General features: G+C 37.6%; 1 protein-coding gene and 1 long non-coding RNA gene across 3 annotated transcripts in view; both read left to right on the top strand.

Moving 5' to 3' along the window:
* UBQLN1 (ubiquilin 1) overlaps positions 1–20,179 on the top strand; it is a 45,728-nt gene that overhangs the window by 19,910 nt on the left and 5,639 nt on the right. For both annotated transcript variants that reach the window (XM_060609961.3, XM_060609960.3), the window contains exons 2-7: positions 4,086–4,237; positions 6,369–6,484; positions 10,116–10,378; positions 10,851–11,009; positions 11,189–11,423; positions 17,152–17,294. In XM_060609961.3, coding sequence (XP_060465944.1) covers positions 4,086–4,237; positions 6,369–6,484; positions 10,116–10,378; positions 10,851–11,009; positions 11,189–11,423; positions 17,152–17,294 — 1,068 coding nt within the window. The remainder of the gene's footprint in view (positions 1–4,085; positions 4,238–6,368; positions 6,485–10,115; positions 10,379–10,850; positions 11,010–11,188; positions 11,424–17,151; positions 17,295–20,179) is intronic.
* LOC145713018 (uncharacterized) lies at positions 11,430–14,034 on the top strand. Its single transcript, XR_014135932.1, has 2 exons — positions 11,430–13,464; positions 13,711–14,034. It is a non-coding gene; the product is annotated as an uncharacterized LOC145713018 (long non-coding RNA).

Below are 20,179 nucleotides of genomic sequence, written 5' to 3'. Positions count from 1 at the left end.
TGTTTAGCAGCATGCCTGGTCTCTACCCACCAGGCGCCAGTGGTACTGACCCTTATTGTGACAAGCAGAAATGTCTTCAGAATTTGTCAGATGTGTCCCAGGGTTGATAGGGACACTCACCCCCATTGGGTACCACTGCTACAGGGTAACTGGGAAGAACTCTTATGTCCGTATCTGTAAGTTTTTTTCTTTTATAATAGTTAGATTCTCCTTGGAGACACTATAATATTATAGTCTTCCTGCCTGATGGTGAAGGCCCCCCTCCCTGCATTGTCTCATCGATGTGAAGTGAAGGGGGAAAGACTGAGCATGTAGTATGTCTGTGTTTAATCTTCATTTTAGTATGTACTCCTGCTTTCAGTGTGCCTTGTGCGTTCTTTAGTCCAAGGACTTTGTTCCCTTTCTAGAGAGGAAGAAAATCCTCCAGTCTTTTGTTGGGCTTGAGGAAGCAATTGCTTGCTTAGAGTATGTGTCTTGTTTCTGAGGCTTTGAAGGTAATCCTCATTGTTTTAAGCCTTAGGCATCTCTCACTTCATTACCCCCTGCCCTCAGCTTCTGGGGGTACCAGTATTGGTCTTCTGGGAATTCTACATATGCTGGGGACTGATCTAGCTATTAGCTTTCTGCAATGCCAGTTCAGGGTTCAGTTCTCTTGGGTCTGCTAAATTAATTGACCCAGGTGTCCAGCTTTAAAATTGTCTTCCATTTGAGACTAAAAGGTCTCAATTTGTTCTGTCATCTCTTTTTGCTAATCCTATCTCTGAAAGAGATTTGTATCTGGACTACATAAAGAATTTTTGTAACTCCTTAATAAAAAGACAAGTCAGTTTCAAAAAGGGCAAAGAATTTGGATAGTTCTCTAAAGAAAATATATAAGTACGCACATGAACAGATATTCATTGTCATTAGCTATCAGGAGAGTGCCAATCAACACCACCAGGATGGCTATAATTAAAAAGTCAGGTAATAAATATTGGTGAGGATGTGGAGAGATTGAATCCTTATACACTACTGGTGGGAATGTACAATGGCACAGCCACTTAGGATAACACTCTGGTGGTTCCTCAAATGGTTAAGACAAAGAGTTACCATATGACCTGGTAATGCTACATCTAGGTATATACTCAAGAGAAATGCAAACCTATGTCCACACAAAAACTTGTATATAAATGTTCATAGCAGCGTTATTTTATAAGAGCCCAAAGGTGGAAACAACTCAAATGCCCATCATTTGATGAATGAATAAACAAAACGTCATATATCCATACAATGGAATATTATTTGGCTGTAAAAAGTAATGAAATATTGATACATGCTACAACATGAATGAACCTTGAAAACATTATGCTAGGTAAAAGAAGCCAGTTACAAAGACCACATATTATATAATTGCATTTATGTGAAATGTCAAGAATAATCTATAGAAAGTAGATTAGTGGTTTCCTAAGGGTTGCAGTGATGAGGGAATAGAGAGGTGATACCTAAAGGGTACTGGTTTCTTTTAGAGAAGATGAAAATGTTCTAAAATTGTGTGATGATTGCACATATCTGTAAATATACTCAAAACCACTGCTGGGGCGCCTGGGTGGCGCAGTCGGTTAAGCGTCCGACTTCAGCCAGGTCACGATCTCGCGGTCCGTGAGTTCGAGCCCCGCGTCAGGCTCTGGGCTGATGGCTCGGAGCCTGGAGCCTGTTTCTGATTCTGTGTCTCCCTCTCTCTCTGCCCCTCCCCCGTTCATGCTCTGTCTCTCTCTCTGTCCCAAAAATTAATAAAAAAAAAAAGTTGAAAAAAAAAAAAACCACTGAACTGTACACCTTAAATGGGCAAATTGTATGCTATGTGAGTTATACCTCCTTAAAGCATTGGAAAATCCTTTACTATTTTAGTGGGGATTTGACAGAATGTAAATATAGATGTATTTTTTTAGTCTGGCACCTTACCTTCAAATCCTAAAATATGCTAAAATGCTATATAATTATAGGTTAGACAAACTTTCAGAATGACATTGGAAGGATATTAAAGATTCTGAAAAGGTAAGACTTTCTTCAAGGTTAAGAAACACAAGTCTAAATTAATCTCATTTTACATATAAAATAGATTATTGTTTAGCTGGGTAGATTGGTCCTTGAAGTCAGACTTAGGTTTGAATCCTAACCTGGCAGTTAATTAGCCAAGTCATGCATGAGAGGAGAGGGCCATATTAGAACCTTAACCTCTCTTTGTTTCAGTATCTGAAATAGGATTAAAAACCATCTATCTCAGAGTTATTGAGGATTAAAAAAGCTAGAGCAGTAGTAGCTACTATTTATTGACCCCTGTCAGTGTGCCTGATACTTGCATTTTATGTACATTTTTATTCAGTCCTTAGAAAACCACATGTTCTGCTCATTGTATTGTTATTATTTCTAGTAGCTACCAAAGGGAGAAATGAGATGTCAGTAATAGGAGAATGGTTAAATTGTTGATTGGCCGAATTATTGATATGGTGTTTTAACAAAGATTTTTTAGTAATTTGGAAATTGCTTATTGTAGATAAAAGGATTAAAGGTCATATATTTTCAAATGAAGGAGAGTTCAGATGGAAAAGCTCCACAAAATATTTACTGCAGCATAATTTTGCATTATCTTTATGAATTAAAAAAAAAAAAAACAGTTGCTTACACTGAATGTTGTAACTTGATTATGGAAAATTTCATTCATACGCAAAGGTAGAGTGTGATATGAACTTCTCATTTTCAACAATGATGGACATACAGCCTATCTTGTTTTATTTATATCCCTGTACGCTTTCCCTTCCCTGCCTTCTGCAAGATCTTATAAAATCTCAGAAATTATCTAACATGGGGGTGCCTGGGTGGCTCAGTCGGTTGAGTGGCCGACTTTGGCTCAGGTCATGATCTCACCATGGCTTATGAGTTTGAGTCCCACGTCTGGCTCTGTGCTGTCCGCGCAGAGTCAGCTTCGGATTCTCTTGTCTCCCCTCTCTCTGCCTCTCCTCTGCTCATGCTCTCTCTCTCTCAAAAATAAATAGAACATTTAAAAAAGTTATTTAATGCATCGTCCCACTCATGACAACCAAAAATACCCCTTATATTTCTAAAACTTCCCTTGGTGATAGTGCCATCATCTGTTGAGACCCACTTTTGTAGGGTATTGGGGTAGAGTGGTTTAAAATGTAATTCTTTTCCAAATTTGGAGTGATTCCCTGAGGTAGTCTGTTCATGTAAATTCCTTGGCCTACTCACATGTCCTGATTTGGACAATGGAGTAAAGCCTAAGCACACAGGTGATTTTTATAAAAATATGAGAAAACACTGATCTAACAGAATAAATAAGGGTGTTTTTTTATGGTATGAAGATCTTTTTTCTGTGTTTGCATGTTATTCTTGTCCCTGGAAATCCTTTCTTCAGGTTTTCTTGGCTACTTCCAAATCTCTTTATTCATTGGAAAGCTTTCTTTAACTGCCCTTGTGCTTCCTTTCTCTCTGTACTTTGTGGTTTATTTGACTAACGCTATGGAACGGTTTTCGTTCAGGGAAAGACTTTTGCTCTGTATCTTTGCATATGGATAATACTTTGTGTGTGTGTGTGTGTGTGGATAATACTTCTTGTTAATAAATGTTGAATGAAAAAGTTGGGGAAGAAAGTAAGTATGGAATGCCAAGAATATGACGGTGGCTCTACATGTATTCAACTAGAAAGGAGCAGGACTGGAGATGGACATTTGAGGCATAGATTATTGTAAACTGGGTAACAGCTATGTGTGACTTGAACTACATTTAGTACCACTGATACAGAGAGAACAAGGATATTGGGAAGAAATGAACTGTTAGGACTTAGCAGAAAGTTCAGTATAGGATATGTGTACTTACAGTAGAACCTTGGTGTTAGAGGTGAGTGAAATGTTAATACTCATTTCCCACTAGGATCAAGATACTGACAGAGAAAAGATGTATCTGTGTATCATTTGAATTACTGCCATATCTGTAGTAGGGGCCTTTTTGAGGTACCAGTAGTTACTAGACTGGGTGGTGCTATGCAAACACCTGTAATAATATTCACTTTGTTTTTTTATCTTACTTAGTTCAAGGAAGAAATCTCTAAACGTTTCAAATCACATACTGACCAACTTGTGTTGATATTTGCTGGAAAAATTTTAAAAGATCAAGATACTTTGAGTCAGCATGGAATTCACGATGGTCTTACTGTTCACCTTGTCATCAAAACACAAAACAGGTATGTTTTTAGAAGACACAGAGCTTTAAACTGTGAAAAAATGTTTATACAGTTAACCCTTGAATAATGCAGGTGTTAGGGCCAGCAACTCTTAAGCAGTCAAAAGTCAGAGTATACTTTTTGACTCCCCCAAAACTTTAATAGCTTACTGGAAGCCTTACTGGTAACATCAGCAGTTGATTAACACATGTTTTGTATGTTATACGTGTTATATACTTCTTTCATACTATACTATAAGCTAGAGAAAAAAAATACATTTATAATACTGTATTGCCTTTATTGGAAAAAACCCAAGTATAATAAGATCTATATAGTTCAGACCCGTGTTGTTCAAGAATCAGTTGTATTTCTTTTTAAAAAATAGCCAGTCTTTAAATGGCTTTCTCTGCCATTACTATTCAAATAGTTTAAAATTCATTTATTTGCTGCTATTGGTAACAAATTAAAGAAAAAATGAATGTGATTCAATAATGCTGATGCTTACACATTTGATACTTTAGGAACTTCCTCAGTATTCAGTCATATTTAAATTATTTGAATTACAGAACAAATTATGTTTTTAGCTATGCTTTTTGTTCTAAGGGAGATTTTTAGACAAGTTCAGGGGTGTCTCATCTCCTTGGCAAACCACAAATGAGTAGCCATATTTCACTATCAGTTTTTAAGAGACCTTTTTACTGTGTATCACTAAGAAAAAATACTGCCAAAATCAATCTGTTGGATTTTCTTTTCACTTGAAATTTTTATATTTAGTGAAGGAGCTCTTTTAGACTTATTTTTGGATATGGTAGTTTATCAATATCACTCTTCTGCATACATACTGAAAAAATATACGTGAGATAAATTGGTTAAATTCTTCCTAACACTATCACATTGAGTGATTCTTTTGAATCACATTTTGACTTCATAAGCATTCAGGTTTTTGCACGTGTGATGAAACTGTACTGTGTGGAGTTTGTGGTACAGCATTTCATAAAAGATGGCTACAGTATTTTCTCCAGGAATTTCTTCCAAACTACTGATGCCCATTCTGCAAATTTTTATCTAGATTTCTACCCCCCACCCCCCCATAGCAAATATTTGCTTCACTGATACAAAATTCATTCCTTCTTTTCCTGTTTCTAGGCTTTTCTGTGTACACAGTAACTTCACTAGTACCATTTAATGGTGAAATCTTTCTGAAGACACTTTATGTGGTATTAAATACAGCATGTCTGGTATAATCATTCATTTGAAGTCCTACAGAATACATATGTGCAGGCATGGCAATTGATGACTGGTTGTCAGCAATTGTAGGGCAGATTTTGATTTCAGAAGCGTTATAATGAAAAAAATGTACATCTTAGAATCAATGAAAGAAGCAGTGAGTGAGATTCAGGACTCTGGTATCACATGGAAGAGGTTTCCTATAAAGTATCTTTATTTTTTTACCTGAAGATAATATTAAGTAATTATATCCATACAAGTTATTACTGGTATTGATTTTTCAGCCTGTTGTTGGTGAGGTCTCTTTATTTCTTTTAACAATTTCAAGAGGCTGAGTAGAACTGCCCCTCCCCTCACCTCCTCAAGAACTTAGAAGGTGGTACATAAAAAGTTGCTTATGGGGGTGTCTGGGTGGCTCAGTAGGTTAAGCATCCGGCTCTTGGCTTCAGCTCAGGTCAGGACTTTGAGGTTCATCGGGCTGACAGGGCAGAGCCTGCTTGGGATAGTCTTTCTCTGCCCCCCGCCTCTCCCCTCCCCGTGCTGGCTGTCTGTCTCTCTCTCTCAAAATAAATAAATAAACTTTAAAAAGGTGCTTATGTAGTCAAGCTTTGTGGTGTGACTGGTCGTTGATTTCTCTTCTGTGAGGTGACCTATCTCCATATCTTACATTATCATGATTGAAAGTAATGAAATACTTAGGTGCATATACTGGAGGAGAAGGGGCAGTTGAAGGGTAGTTTAAATTGTATTAGGTTTTACTATGTTTCATTATAGTTCTTAATGCTGTTATCTCAGGGTATTTACCTTGTAATTTGAATTGGTCTGAAAACTTACACTTTTATTTCTGAGAATTCTGGAATTTCAGAGATTCTTTTAAAAATAATTAGCTCCACTGTATACACCATGATATGATTACTTTTCCTAGGCCTCAGGATCATTCAGCTCAACAAACAAATACCAGTGGAAGCAATGTTACCACGTCATCAGCTCCTACAACTAACTCCACATCTGGTTCTGCCACTAGCAACCCTTTTGGTTTAGGTAAGTGTCTTTAGTTATTTTATAGGGATAGGGGAAAAAAACTCCTTTTCACCAAGGGTAATTTTGGATAAAATAGAATGAAACATTAAATCATTTCCACAACAATGACGATAACTTCTATAACTTACTTCTTTAATTGTGGGTATTAAAGAAGTAGTTAGGAATACAGATACGCTTGGATAGCTTACGTTTGCATTTAACAAATGGTAAATAAGTGGCATTTTTTTTTAAATAATGAAAGCGATGTAGTATATGTGTACCTGATCTGCCACATAGTTGAATCTGAGGAAGATTAGCTAATTGTTGATCATAAGCTAACCCCCTGAATATAATTTTCTTATTTGTAAAGTGAAGGACTCAGACTGCATCTGTGTCTTGAACACACAGAGGAGGGCTGGGGCCTGGGAGTAAGTGGGTTGGCTAAGGAGCTCCTGCATCAGCCAAAACCGTTTCTTTCTTTCTTTCTTTCTTTCTTTCTTTCTTTCTTTCTTTCTTTCTTTCTTTCTCTTTCTTTCTTTCTCTTCTCTTCTCTTCTCTTCTCTTTTCTTCTCCCATTTTCCCTTTCCCTTTTGTTCTTTTTAATGTTTATTTATTTTTATTTTATTTTTGAGAGAGAGGGAGCGTTCGCAGAAGAGGGGCAGAGAGAGGGGGGACAGAGGAGCCAAAGCAGGTTCTGCTCAGAGATCAGAGAGCTTTCTGCAGGGCTTGAACCCATGAACTGTGAGATCATGACTTGAGCTCAAGGCAGACACTTGACTGACTGAGCCACCCAGGCCCCCTTACTTACTTATTTACTTACTTATTTACTTACTTACTTACTAACTTACTTATTGAGAGCCTGCAAGCAGGGGGTGGGGCAGAGAGAGAGAAGGAGAAAAAGAATCCCAAAGGGGCCCTGCTGCTATCAGTGCAGAGCCCAACATGGGATTCAGTCTCCCAAACTGTGAGATCATGACCTGAGCTGAAATCAGTAGTTGGTTGCTTAACCAACTGAGCCACCCAGGTGCCCCCAAAACCACTTTTCTTACATTAGTTTTATACTGAGGTTCTGTGGAAGGTTTTGTTGGGGAAAAACAAGTATTAGAAACTAACAGACGTTGAACTAGATAGATAAATGGCACGATGCTTCTTTCAGTTCTTAAGTTGTATGATAAATACAATAGTACTTTGAAATGACATTTAAAAAAATATATACAGTTTTTACCTATCAAGGATTATACCTTTGCTTCATCCAGAAAAAGTTTCTTAATAATTCAGTTTTTTGCCAACTATGTTGGAAACATTTTAGGGCATGGCAGGGATTCACATTTGCCTTTCTTTTTTTTCTTAACTTTTACATTTTTGCTGCTCTTGTTTTCTAAAAATGATCATAGGTTGAATGTGTCTTCTTTTGGTATGTTTTAGATGGCAAAATTATTGACATGAACAATTCTAGAGAGATTAGGTTGAAATGATTACATGTTTAGAGTCATGAAAGGTATTGTTGAGGTAAATCTCTCTCCTCTTTCCTCATTTTAAAGGCAAAGAAATTGAAGCCCAGACCAGCTTTTAGTTAATTTGAGGCCATATATCTCCCCATTTCCTTCATTTGCATTCTCATTCTTACTCCTCCTATCTCAGTTGCTTTTCTTCCATCGGTTATTCCATTTAGCCTATATCATAGGTTAGCCTGTTTTTGGTGCCTGTTCTCACCAAGGTCTATCTTGGATGTAAATGCTACAGAATACCACCACTGCCCTTTCCTTAGCTTTCCTTCTTAGCCATCTTTGGAAGAGGCATTTTCTGTTTTGTGTGTATTTCCCTTTCACTAAGTTTGCTGTGCTCTATTTTTTCCCGCATCAATTTACTGAAAATTCCTTTGATAAGGTCACCATTGACTACTTAGCTTGCCAAATTTAGTGACATAGTTTTGTTTTAATTTAGTCTTTTAAAGCTTACCAGTCTCTTCTTGAAATTTCCTTTAACTCCTGATACTGTTTTTCCCTGGTTAATTTTCTGACGGTTTTTTTCTGTCTCATTTGTGGGTCTTTTTTTTTTTCCTGGTCGCTATTGTTCTCCAGAGTTCTGTCTTGTCTTCTCTTACTCTGCTTATTTTACCCAAGTGACATTATCCTCCTGTGTCTTGGTGACTCTTAAGTCAAGACCTTCAGCGCTTCTGAACTCCACGTCTTGTGTTCAATCCTCCTCTTCGATATTACCTGATGTTCTCTAAGTACGTTAGTCTGTGTTTCCTCAGAAAACAAAAGAAAACAAATGCAGAAACTCTTATTTTGCCTCTCAAACTACTGCCTGTCCCCCACTAAATCTCTTTCCATACCTCTTCTTCTATCCCACCCCATGCAGTTATTCCCTGTTTGACTTCCTTGAATGAATGCATTTGGTAGGTTATATAATTTTACAAAGTTAGCATTTTATGATAAGCACTCAGTCATCTTCTTGGATCTATTAGGTTTCTCCATGTCTTAATTCCTCTAAAGAGACATCTGTTTCCATTGTATGTCCTGGCCTTTTCTCTCCTTGATTGGCAACAGCTCTGTTCTAACCAGAGTTTATAGGTGGTTTATAGGTTTACTTGTTAAACTTAAACCAGTTTTCTGGAAAGAGGTCATTTAGAAGTATAACTCGGTACATATTTTTCATCTCTTCTTTAGTAGGGCATATTCGAGGGTGTTTCTCTGACACCAGCCAATTCTCTAATACCATCTGGGTGTCTAGCAGCTTAGTTCTGATGGTAACTACCTGGAGCTAGTGTCAGATCCCACAGATTTAAAGGACTTAGTCCAAGACTGCCTCTGCTTCAGATACCAGTCTAGGTCTGGACCACCTGTTGATCTGACCTGCAAGCTATAAATTGGGGAGTCTCACAGTTCCCCTCCAGGTTTGATAATTGCTAAAATGGCTCACAAAACTCAGGAAGACACTACTTATGTTTACTAGTTTATTATAAAGGGTACACTTCAGAAATAAACAATGGAAGAGAAGCATAGGGCAAAGTATGGGGGTGTGGGAGAGTTGGGGAGGTCTGGTCATATCACCCTAATAGCACCTAGAAGTGTTCACCGACATGGAAGTTCTCTGAATCTCATTACTCAGTAAAGAGTTTTTACAGAACTCAGCCTTTAATCTATCCCTTTTTCCTCTCCTTCCTGGAGGTTGGTGGGTGGGTCTGGAAGTATCAACTGTATCAACTCTTCTGTAACTTGGTCTTTCTGGCGACCACCCATTCTGAGGCTAAGTGCCCCACCCTAAATGTTATTTAGCATAAATGGTGTGTGATCTAAAGGGGCTTATAATATGTAACAAGACTCTCCCTTCACTCTGGAAATTCTAAGGCATTTAGGATCTCTGTGCCAGGAATCTGGGATAAAGACCAAAAATGTGTTATACCATACAGAGGAAATTCATATTTTAGTTGTATCATTTCAACTTAAATATCAAAGTGAATAAATTTCTGGCTAATTTTAATTACAGAAATCAAACACGTATTTATGAAAGTAATAGGAATTCTCTTTGCTTTAAAATGGTTTTCTGTTATGGACTGAGTCAGTTTTGCATTTTCATATTTTAGCACAATCATGTTAATGATAAAATTTCTGAGTTTCACTTATGTGTCTTTTTCTTTTTATCTTAGGTGGCCTTGGAGGGCTTGCAGGTCTGAGTAGCTTGGGTCTGAATACTACTAACTTCTCTGAACTACAAAGCCAGATGCAGCGGCAACTTATGTCCAATCCTGAAATGATGGTCCAGATTATGGAGAATCCCTTTGTCCAGAGCATGCTGTCAAATCCTGACCTGATGAGGCAGTTAATTATGGCCAATCCGCAAATGCAGCAGTTGATACAGAGAAATCCAGAAATTAGTCATATGCTGAATAATCCAGATATTATGAGACAAGTATGTGGAAAGTTACTTCAGTTCATTTAGCTAAAGAATTATGTACTTACTTCTTATTTAATTTTGTATGCTTAAGGAGCTTGCCTTTTATAGATGGCTAAGCTGCAAAAAGAAATCCCAATATTCAGGAAAACTCAACAATGCGCTAACTTGGACTGTTTGAACTTTGCATTTTCTGCTATATTTTAAAGACCACTGTAAATAATTATTTTGCAGATTTAAAAAAGAAAAAAAATCTGATTCAGGAGATAGGCATTCACTTAATAACAGAGTGCTTCTTTCTTGATGTTATTTGAATGTTACATTGAGGTGAACTCCAACAGGAATTATTTAAAATAATTTTCTGAGTTAAATATTGAAAACTGCTAATTCATGGAATTAGAAAACTTGTAAATATCAGCTGTGGTCGCTAACAGCTAAATTAATTGATGTGTATTTTGGGTGCCTTTTTATACGGATATCTTTTTCTTAGACATTGGAACTCGCCAGGAATCCAGCAATGATGCAAGAAATGATGAGAAACCAGGACCGAGCCTTGAGCAACCTAGAAAGCATCCCAGGGGGATACAATGCTTTACGGCGCATGTACACGGATATTCAGGAACCAATGCTGAGTGCTGCACAAGAGCAGGTGATGATAACAGTGGCCCGAAGGCTTGGGCACAAGGGGAGCTCCTGTTTTAACACAGATATGTGTGTGATTGAAGGGTACTTTTATATGGGGAATATGATTTTCATTAAAAAAGAGTTCCATGTCTGTTATTTAAAACAAAACCTTATTCTTCATGATTTTTGTGTCTTTTGTTACAGTTTGGTGGTAATCCATTTGCTTCCCTAGTGAGCAATACATCCTCAGGTGAAGGTAGTCAGCCTTCTCGTACAGAAAATAGAGATCCATTACCCAATCCATGGGCTCCACAGGCTTCCCAGAGTTCATCTGCTTCCAGTGGCACCAACAGCGCTGTGGGGGGCACTGGTAGCAGTGCTGCCGGTGGCACTGCTGGGCAAAGTTCATCTGCACCAAATTTGGGGCCCGGAGTAGGAGGTAGGCTCCTAACAGCTCACACTTTTTTTCTTTGTTGTCCTCACTTATGTGAATAATGAAAGCATTTCTTATACTGTTCTTCTTTGTGCTTCCGTGTGTGTGTGTGTGTGTGTGTGTGTGTGTGTGTGTGTGTGTGTGTGTGTGACAAGTAGTTTTTAGGAGTTATCTTTTCATGTTGCAAGCTTTTAAATGGAAGCTTTAAATATGTAATGATTAGTATAACACTTGTGTGTGTTATAGTGGGAAGGGTTACTGAAGATTTCCAGAGTCGGTTTTATGTTTTTATATTCTCATAAGATGGTTTTGGGAGAAGTGGGTGGTCCTCTGATTTCAACACTTACTCTACAAGGACTTATTCTAGAAGGTGAGGAAATCTTAGAGCAGGAGTCGGCACATTTTTCCTACAAAAGGCCAGGTAATTCTTTACGCCTTGTGGGCCAAGAACAAAGTTGAGAATATTATATATGAGAGAAAATACATTACAATAATAAAAACGTAATAATTGAGTGTAGTACTTTTTCATATGTATTTACTAATGATAGGAATGGAATTCTTTTTTAGGGATGACATTTTGCTTAATTGATGTTCATTGTTTCCTGTTGTCAAAGCCAAATCGTATATTCATCTATTAATAATGTGATATGTAATGAGATGTTATTTATTCCAGAAGTATATGGTTTTAATAGCCTAGTCATCAGTTGGAAGCATTTATAGGATTCTGTTAGGTTCTTCTTTCCTTTCAACATACTACTGCAGATTAATCACTTCCAATTGAAGGTTAGGTGGTAGGACCTTAATCAAACAGTTAAATGAATTTTGAAATGTGGAAATTTTCCTTGCACTTGCACTGAGGTAAAAAAAAAAAAAAATGCGGTAACGGTAGTGTGAACTAAGAACATATCTACTGCAAATTGGTGGGAATAGAGATCTTGTTTTAATTTCTGACAGCAAGAGAATGTATAAAGCATTGCTTGTCATTTCAACAATTTCTGTTATTGTCAAAATGACTTTACCACAGTATGAGTTTCACATGTTTCCATGCTGTTTGCCTTGTAATTTTGAGTTGGATTCATTGGGAAACATTACCAACTCTCTAGCAAAAGGTAATCTCCCAAGTCATTCAGTGTTTGGGAATAGTGGTTAAGTGGTTCAGAATTTCAATCTTAGCCTTGGGCTAAAAAAAAAAAAAAAAAAATTGCAGTAGAATTTTACCTCTTAAAAAACAAAAACCATACCTCTGCCAAGCCATCAAACTGCTGCTTTGTGGTTGGGCAAGTTGGGATATTTCTGATAAAAATTCATGGAATTAACTAGAGCACACAGTTCACAAGAGTGAAATGGTGTTCACCATTTATACTCCTACTGCTTGAATAACATCGTAGTTTAAAATACTTTCCAGAGTGCCTGCTGATGAATGAGACCATGAATAACCATAGTTTCTAAATAACTTATATTTTTATAAGTTTTTTGTATCTGTCTAATCCTTTCAATCCTCCATGTGTTTTTATCATCAGATATACACATCTTAGCTGATTCTATTTCAGGTTGTATTGAATTAGTATTTTTTTGACTCTGTTGTTTTTTTAATGTTTGTTTATTTTTTTGAGAGAGAGTGCACATGTGTTTGAGAGGGTAGGGTGCAGATTGGGAGAGAGGGCTGGGTCGGGCGGGGGGTGTGTGGGGGAATCCCAAGCAGGCTTCACGCTCAGTGCAGAACCAGACTTGGGGCCCATCCCACAACCCCCGGGATCACGACCTTAGTCAAAATCAAGAGTTGGACACTTAACTGACTAAGCCACCCAGGCACCCCTAATTTGTATTGTTTTTTAATTGAATATTGATGCTGAGCCCATATTAATCCCATGTCCTTAACTCTTGAGAAACTGTTCTCCTTGAAAGGCTAATAGATTTAAACAAGTTTATTTTTTCTGGACACATTTATTTGGCTGCTGCGATCAAGATTTCATTAAGCATGCCACTTACCACTAATACACCGCTTTTCTTGTTTGGCTAACAAGCCACTTGGAAACTTAACTTGGTTGTAGCCTTATTTTTCACTTTTTTTTTTTTTTAATTTTTTTTTTTTTTAAACGTTTATTTATTTTTGAGACAGAGAGAGACACAGAGTATGAACGGGGGAGGGGCAGAGAGAGAGGGAGACACAGAATCGGAAGCAGGCTCCAGGCTCTGGGCCATCAGCCCAGAGCCCGACGCGGGGCTCGAACTCACGGACCACGAGATCGTGACCTGAGCTGAAGTCGGACGCTTAACCGACTGAGCCACCCAGGCGCCCCTATTTTTCACTTTTTTAACTTCGTAAAGAAATCTGGCTATGATGAGAGGACTGCATTTTAAATTTTGTATTTTTCTGAATGTTGCTTGCCTCCAAGTTGGGAATACTGCGATAAGTGCTTAGTCTAGCAGCATTAGAGTATATTGTATTTTAGTATCATTGCATAAAAATACAGTATTTTGCCATCTCATTTGATAAAATAATTCATGCTCCATTGTGCCTTAAAAACACAATGTTTGTAGTCCAGCTCTCCCTTTTTCTTCTAGTTGTTATGTGACTGGTATGTACTGGTAGTAAAAAATAGAAATAAAATAATAACATGGTACAGCAATATGTGTGGTGTGAGGCATAACTGAGTCATAGTGGTCTGTGGTGCACTGAGCAGCAGTCTGGAGCGGCAGGAGTGTGCCACACACAGCCCTGTCACAACTACTCAACTCAGTGTCTACAGTGCACAAGCAGCCATAGACTGTAAATGAGTGAGCGTGATTGTGTTCTAAGAAAATGTGGATGGATGCTGAAGTTTGAATTACATATAGTTTTCGCATTTCACAAAATAGTTTTGTTTCTTTCTTTTCTTTTTTTTTCTTTTTTTTAAATGTTTTTTATTCATTTTTGAGACAGAGAGAGACAGAGCATGAGCAGGGGAGGGGCAGAGAGAGAGGGAGACACAGAATCCACAGCAGGCTCCAGGCTCTGAGCTGTCAGCACAGAGCCCGACGCGGGGCTCGAACTCACAGACTGTGAGATCATGACCTGAGCTGAAGCCGGACACTTAACCGACTGAGGCACCCAGGCGCCCCTAGTTTTGTTTCTTTAACCATTTAAAAACGTAAAAACCTGGGGCACCTGTGTGGCTCAGTCAGTTGAACGTCCAGCTTTGGTTCAGGTCATGATCTTGTAGTTCATGAGTTTGAGCCCCGCCTCGGGTTCACTATTTACTGTGTTAGAATACTCTTAGATTCCGGGATGTGGAAAATAACCTACCTAACTGAAACAACATGAGAAAATAGGAAAAAAAGAATTATTACCAACCCCCACCCCCAGCAGAATTATAATAAACTAGAAAGGTAAACAGGCAGTGTCAAATGTTTTAAGCCTGATCAAATTACACTGGATGGAGTGAGGGCAGAAGGGAAATGAAAAAGCTAATGAGTTAAGTTTGCATATAAGAAGTTTGAGAATACAGTAAAACCTTGGTTTGTGAGCATAATTCATTCTAGAGACATGCTTGTAACCAAAGCACTTGTGTATCAAAGTGAATTTACCCATAAGAAATAATGGAAGCTCAGATGATTCGTTCCACAACCCAAAATACTTATATAAATAAGTGATTACAATGCCATAATATAGTAAAATACAAAATACAGAGAAAAATAAACAAATTAACCTGTACTTACCGTGGCTGGTGTGAGGGAGACAAGAGAGAGGAGGGTTGTTGTGTAGGACCACTTTCACTATCACTAACAGAATCACTGTCCCCTGGCTCAGTGGAATCTTTTTTTCATGCAGCTATCAAATGATCCTTGCTTTTGCCTCCTTTTCAGGATTTTGTGGCAATGTGACATTGCCTTATTTGGGTGCTGCTTTTCTTTCTTTCTTTTTTTTTTTTTTTTTAACGTTTATTTTTGAGACAGGGAGAGACAGAGCATGAACGGGGGAGGGTCAGAGAGAGAGGGAGACACAGAATCCGAAACAGGCTCCAGGCTCTGAGCTGTCACCACTAGCACAGAGCCCGACGTGGGGCTCGAACTCACGGACCGTGAGATCATGACCTGAGCCGAAGTCGGCCGCTTAACCGACTGAGCCACCCAGGCGCCCCGGTGCTTCTCTTTTTTTAATGTTTATTTATTTTTGAGTGAGAGAGCGTGAGTAGGGGAAGGGGCAGAGAGAGGGAGACACAGAATCCAAAGTAGGCTCCAGGTTTAGAGCTGTCACCACAGAGCCCAACATAGGGATCGAACCCATGAACGGGGAGATCATGACCTGAGCTGAAGTTGAACGCTTAACTGACTGAACCACCCAGGCATCCCTGGGTGTGCTTTTCTACAAAATGTTGCAGATTCCCACATTTTATATATCTTCCTAGTCTTCATTTGAAATGAGGGATTCCTCCACCTTTTTCTCCTCCTCTGCAGACAAGATACAGACGTAGACTTCTTACAAAACCTTGCAATTTCAGCCACTTGCGTACCTCATTTGTACTTCTCTATGATTTCCTTCTTAACATTCACTGTTATCATGTCCTCCTTAACGCCTTTCTTTTCAACCTTTTTCTGCATGGGAACCATTGTAAACGCTTGGCATCAATGCTGACATCAGTATAGTATTAATAAACTCTTGTCATATAATGTATTTGATATAACTGGCAATAAGGCAGCAGAGGAAAGTGTCTATATCTGCAGGCAGCCTGACCTAGAATGAAGCAAAGCATTTCTAAGCTTATTCTTGTATGGAAAAGCAAAGGACTGTCCGTAGGTGCTTTGAAGTGACAAAAATACACTGGTGCCGGTTGTGGGCACCTTCCAATCTTCTGAAAAATCATTGATTTCTCCCAAACACTGACTGTGACCTGAGACTCAGCATTCAAGCATAGGAGACGATCACTCACAATCCTGCAGCGAGCGAGCGAGAGAGAGAGAATATCATTGGCTCAGTTGTGATCATGTGCTACTCGTATTGTAAGATATTGCCTGTCAAGTTAAAATGTATTAGAAATGTTTGCTCGTCTTGTGGAATACTCCTAGAGCAAGCTACTTGCAATCCAAGGTTTTACTGTATATTTGAGTTTGAGTATATCTAGTCAGCAAGTGAAAATCTGGATACATGTTTAACAAAGTAGTTTTCAAAGAAAGTTCAAAGAAGCTTTCAGAGAAAGTTTGGAAACGTTGGCCAAGACTCATTCACTTTATGGGGATTTTTCAGTAGCAATGTTGACCACATCTAGTTTTTGCCTCTTAAATTGATTTTAGAACCTAGCCTTTCCATTAGATGTGATTTTATTGTAAATACAGCCAGAATTTTTAAAATCGTAAGGCACCTGGGTAGCTCATTCAGTTAAGCTTCTGACTCATTATTTTGCTCATGTCATGATCTCACAGTTGTGAGATTGAGTCCCACATCGGGCTCCTTGCTGAGCATGAGGCCTACTTGGGATTCTCTCTATCCCCCTCTTTTCTGCTCCTGCCCCACTTAGGCACACTCTCTCTCAAAATTAAAAAAAAAAAAAGAAACATAAGCCCTCCTTTACTGGTATATGTTGAGCATGTGGTTTTGGAGATCTTAGTTTTAAAATTCTTTTTTAGTTCAGTTGATTAGGAATTTGCACGCTCATTTGCAGTTCCTAAAATTATGCACAGTATATATTTTAAAACTTTCACTTTAGTTTGTCTTTTCCTTGATACAATGTGTTGTTTTTTTTAAACAAACTTTCAGCTAGTATGTTCAATACACCAGGAATGCAGAGCTTGCTGCAACAAATAACTGAAAACCCACAACTTATGCAGAACATGTTGTCTGCCCCCTACATGAGAAGCATGATGCAGTCCCTAAGCCAGAACCCTGACCTTGCTGCACAGGTGAGTTGGTAATTGTATTCAAGAGGACTGTGCACTGTGAATTGAAATTGCATAATCAAATAATTGTGATTTTGATACATTTGTGTTATGTTGTGTTAGCTGTAGAAAAGTAGGTAAACTGTATCTCTCAGTATTTTGGACAGTTTGTTTCTTTGCTGTAAGTTAATTCTTCATATATAATTAAACAGCTTCATCTCTGCTATTCATTGGCTAGAAAGAAGTGTAGGTTTACTTTGTATCTACCTATATTGATTTAGGAGATGACTACAAAAGTTTTAGATTGCTCACCCTTTGGAAGATGTATTCTTTAGTGAAATGTAGATCTTGAAAGTGATTAAGAAGTGTTAATACATTTCTTGGAATACTTTTATTTATTAGGTCACATAGATTTTTAGTAATAGGTTCAAAACAGCAGTTATAAAATAGCCTGATATTGTTTATTTTACAGGCAGAAATTTGCAGGGACAGTGTTCTTATTCTTTCTGCTATAAATTTCTGCCCCCGAAGTTAGTATAATGGTCTTTTATTAATTTACTAATTTTCTAACTCATTTTGAAGAGACCGTAACTAAGGGAATTAGTGAACTCAACCTTGGCTGAACATTTAGGATCACTTTGGGAGCTTAAAAAAAAACAACAAAAAACCATGCTCCATTCTGAGAGACTTTTATGTAATTACATTGCACTTCCTCTATCCCCAAAGTTCCCTGGGTGATTCTGATGGGCCCCTAGGTTAAGAACCATTGGAATTGAAAAACATTGGAGAATTGTTAAATAACCTTGATCATCTATAGTTCATATTTACTGTGTAGAGTATTAGGGATTTTAAAGATTTTCTGTTACAGTGTATACCCACTTGCAAAATTCTAAAAGCTTTTAAAGGTAATCACTTTCAGGGCTCCTGGGTGGCTCAGTCGGTTTAAGTGTCTGACTTTGCTCAGGTCCTGATCTCACGGGTTCGTGAGTTCATGCCCCACATCGGGCTCTGTGCTGACTGCTCAGAGCCTGGAGCCTGCTTCAGATTCCGTGTCTCCCTCTCTCTCTCTCTGCCCCTCCCCCACTCATGCTCTGTCTCAAAAATAAACACAAAAAAATTGTTTTAAAAAAGTAATCACTTTCTTCATTATGTCAAATGGAATGATTTTCATTTTCTAAATTTTGGAACTATATGGATTTCAAGTACATAATGGCAGATAGCTTTGAGTTACAGTCCTCAGCAATAACTTCTGCCCTCTTTAATGTTTGTGGAATTGGAAATAAAGAACAAGTTTTTAGGTGAATTTTTGTATACTCTTATTAATGTAAAAGTATTCTGAGTTATTAGTATTAAATGGTGTCGCTTACTGTGTTCACAGCACTTTTGTTTAAAATAAGTGTGGGATACTTCTTGATGATTGTGGTGGTGGTGATTTTTTGTCATATATGTCCCAAGTCTCTAGGATTTTAAACAGATGGAGTTTTGGACACAGTTATATTTCTCAATCATTGCTTTTCTTTTACTGCTTGGTTAACTTTTCTTGTGGTTGTCTGTATTCAATATCTTCAGACACAGAGGCTTTGGGAAAGTGAGTAAACATATTTTTAAAAAAAAAAAGTGTTTAAATAAAAAAAAATAAGTGTAGAAAAATATATATGTTGAGTGATCATATTTATATGTTTTTAAATGTCTATTTGACTAATTAGCATTGAATGTGCATCTCGTTTAAGTTTTTTGACTTTAATAAGCACATTCTCAGCCATTTAATTGACCTAACAACACTATAGAGTCATTTGAGCACTTTCATGTATTGTTTTTTTCAACTCTAAAGCAAAATGGTAACAAAGAAGATTAGATACTGTAGACAGTTTAGAAACATTTACAACATACTCTGGTTATCAAAAGGTTTAAAGTTTGCAGTTTATTCTGATTTTGATTTTTAGATATTCAAAAAAGTCTGAGTATAAAAACTGTATTGTTGTATAGTCAGGTAAGTTAGGAGAAATATCCTAATCAAATGAGATATGATTTTCTGAGAAAGAATGATTCCATATAAGATGACAAGCTTTCTTAAATGACCTGAATCCTGAAAGATAAATGTGATAACTTGATTAATCTGTTTGTAATAAAAAGTTTTTTACTGGAGCCAATAAAGAAGCAGGTTTGTTGATCTCAAGTAGGTATTATTTTATTTATTGTGAATTTATTGGTCACTTTGAAATGAATATCGTATATCCATAAAACACTGGCTTCTTTCTGCTTTAGTTATTTTGTTGAAATTAACTAAATAATCCACTTTGTAATAATAGGCAGAGGAGGGAAAGTGGAATTCTCTATACTTCTAGTATGTACATATAGTTAATTGCTCTCAAATATGGTTAACTACTTGAGGGCAAGGATCACTTTACTTTACCCTCCAGACTTTGGACTGGTAAATAGGCGATCAGTAAATCATTGTTAGTTGATTTTTCATTCCATGTGGGGAAAGTGATAAAACTTTTGTCTTTTTCAAAGCTATGAGAATTAGTTTCTGGTTATGCTGTGTATTGTAATCTTATTTTCAGGTATTAATGTTAATATTGACCCTGACTTTAATTCTTAACACCTATTTGAATGATAGGAGGTATGCCACTTTTCTCATCTCTGGTGGTAGTGAGGTGAAATCCAGAGGCTAACCTTGGTGTTCTCAAATGGATTTACATCTTTCGGGTCTTAACGTATTTTAATACTTTCCCCAGAGATCTGTTGGTGCTAGTCATGGGCTGATTTTCACCTAGCAGCTCCATTTCTCTGGCAAGTTGGTTGCTGTTCTGCAGTGTGTTATTTTTCTGGACCTAATATTAGCTGTCTTGCAGTAGGCAGGTAGATTTAGTGGTTCCAGATCTGGGTTGTTCTCTGTGCAACACTTG

Source organism: Panthera onca, chromosome D4 (assembly GCF_046562875.1).
Source record: "Panthera onca isolate mPanOnc1 chromosome D4, mPanOnc1 haplotype 2, whole genome shotgun sequence".
Classification (NCBI taxonomy): domain Eukaryota; kingdom Metazoa; phylum Chordata; class Mammalia; order Carnivora; family Felidae; genus Panthera; species Panthera onca.
Note: the sequence above shows the minus strand (reverse complement) of the source record. Positions and strands in the feature narration are given on the sequence as shown.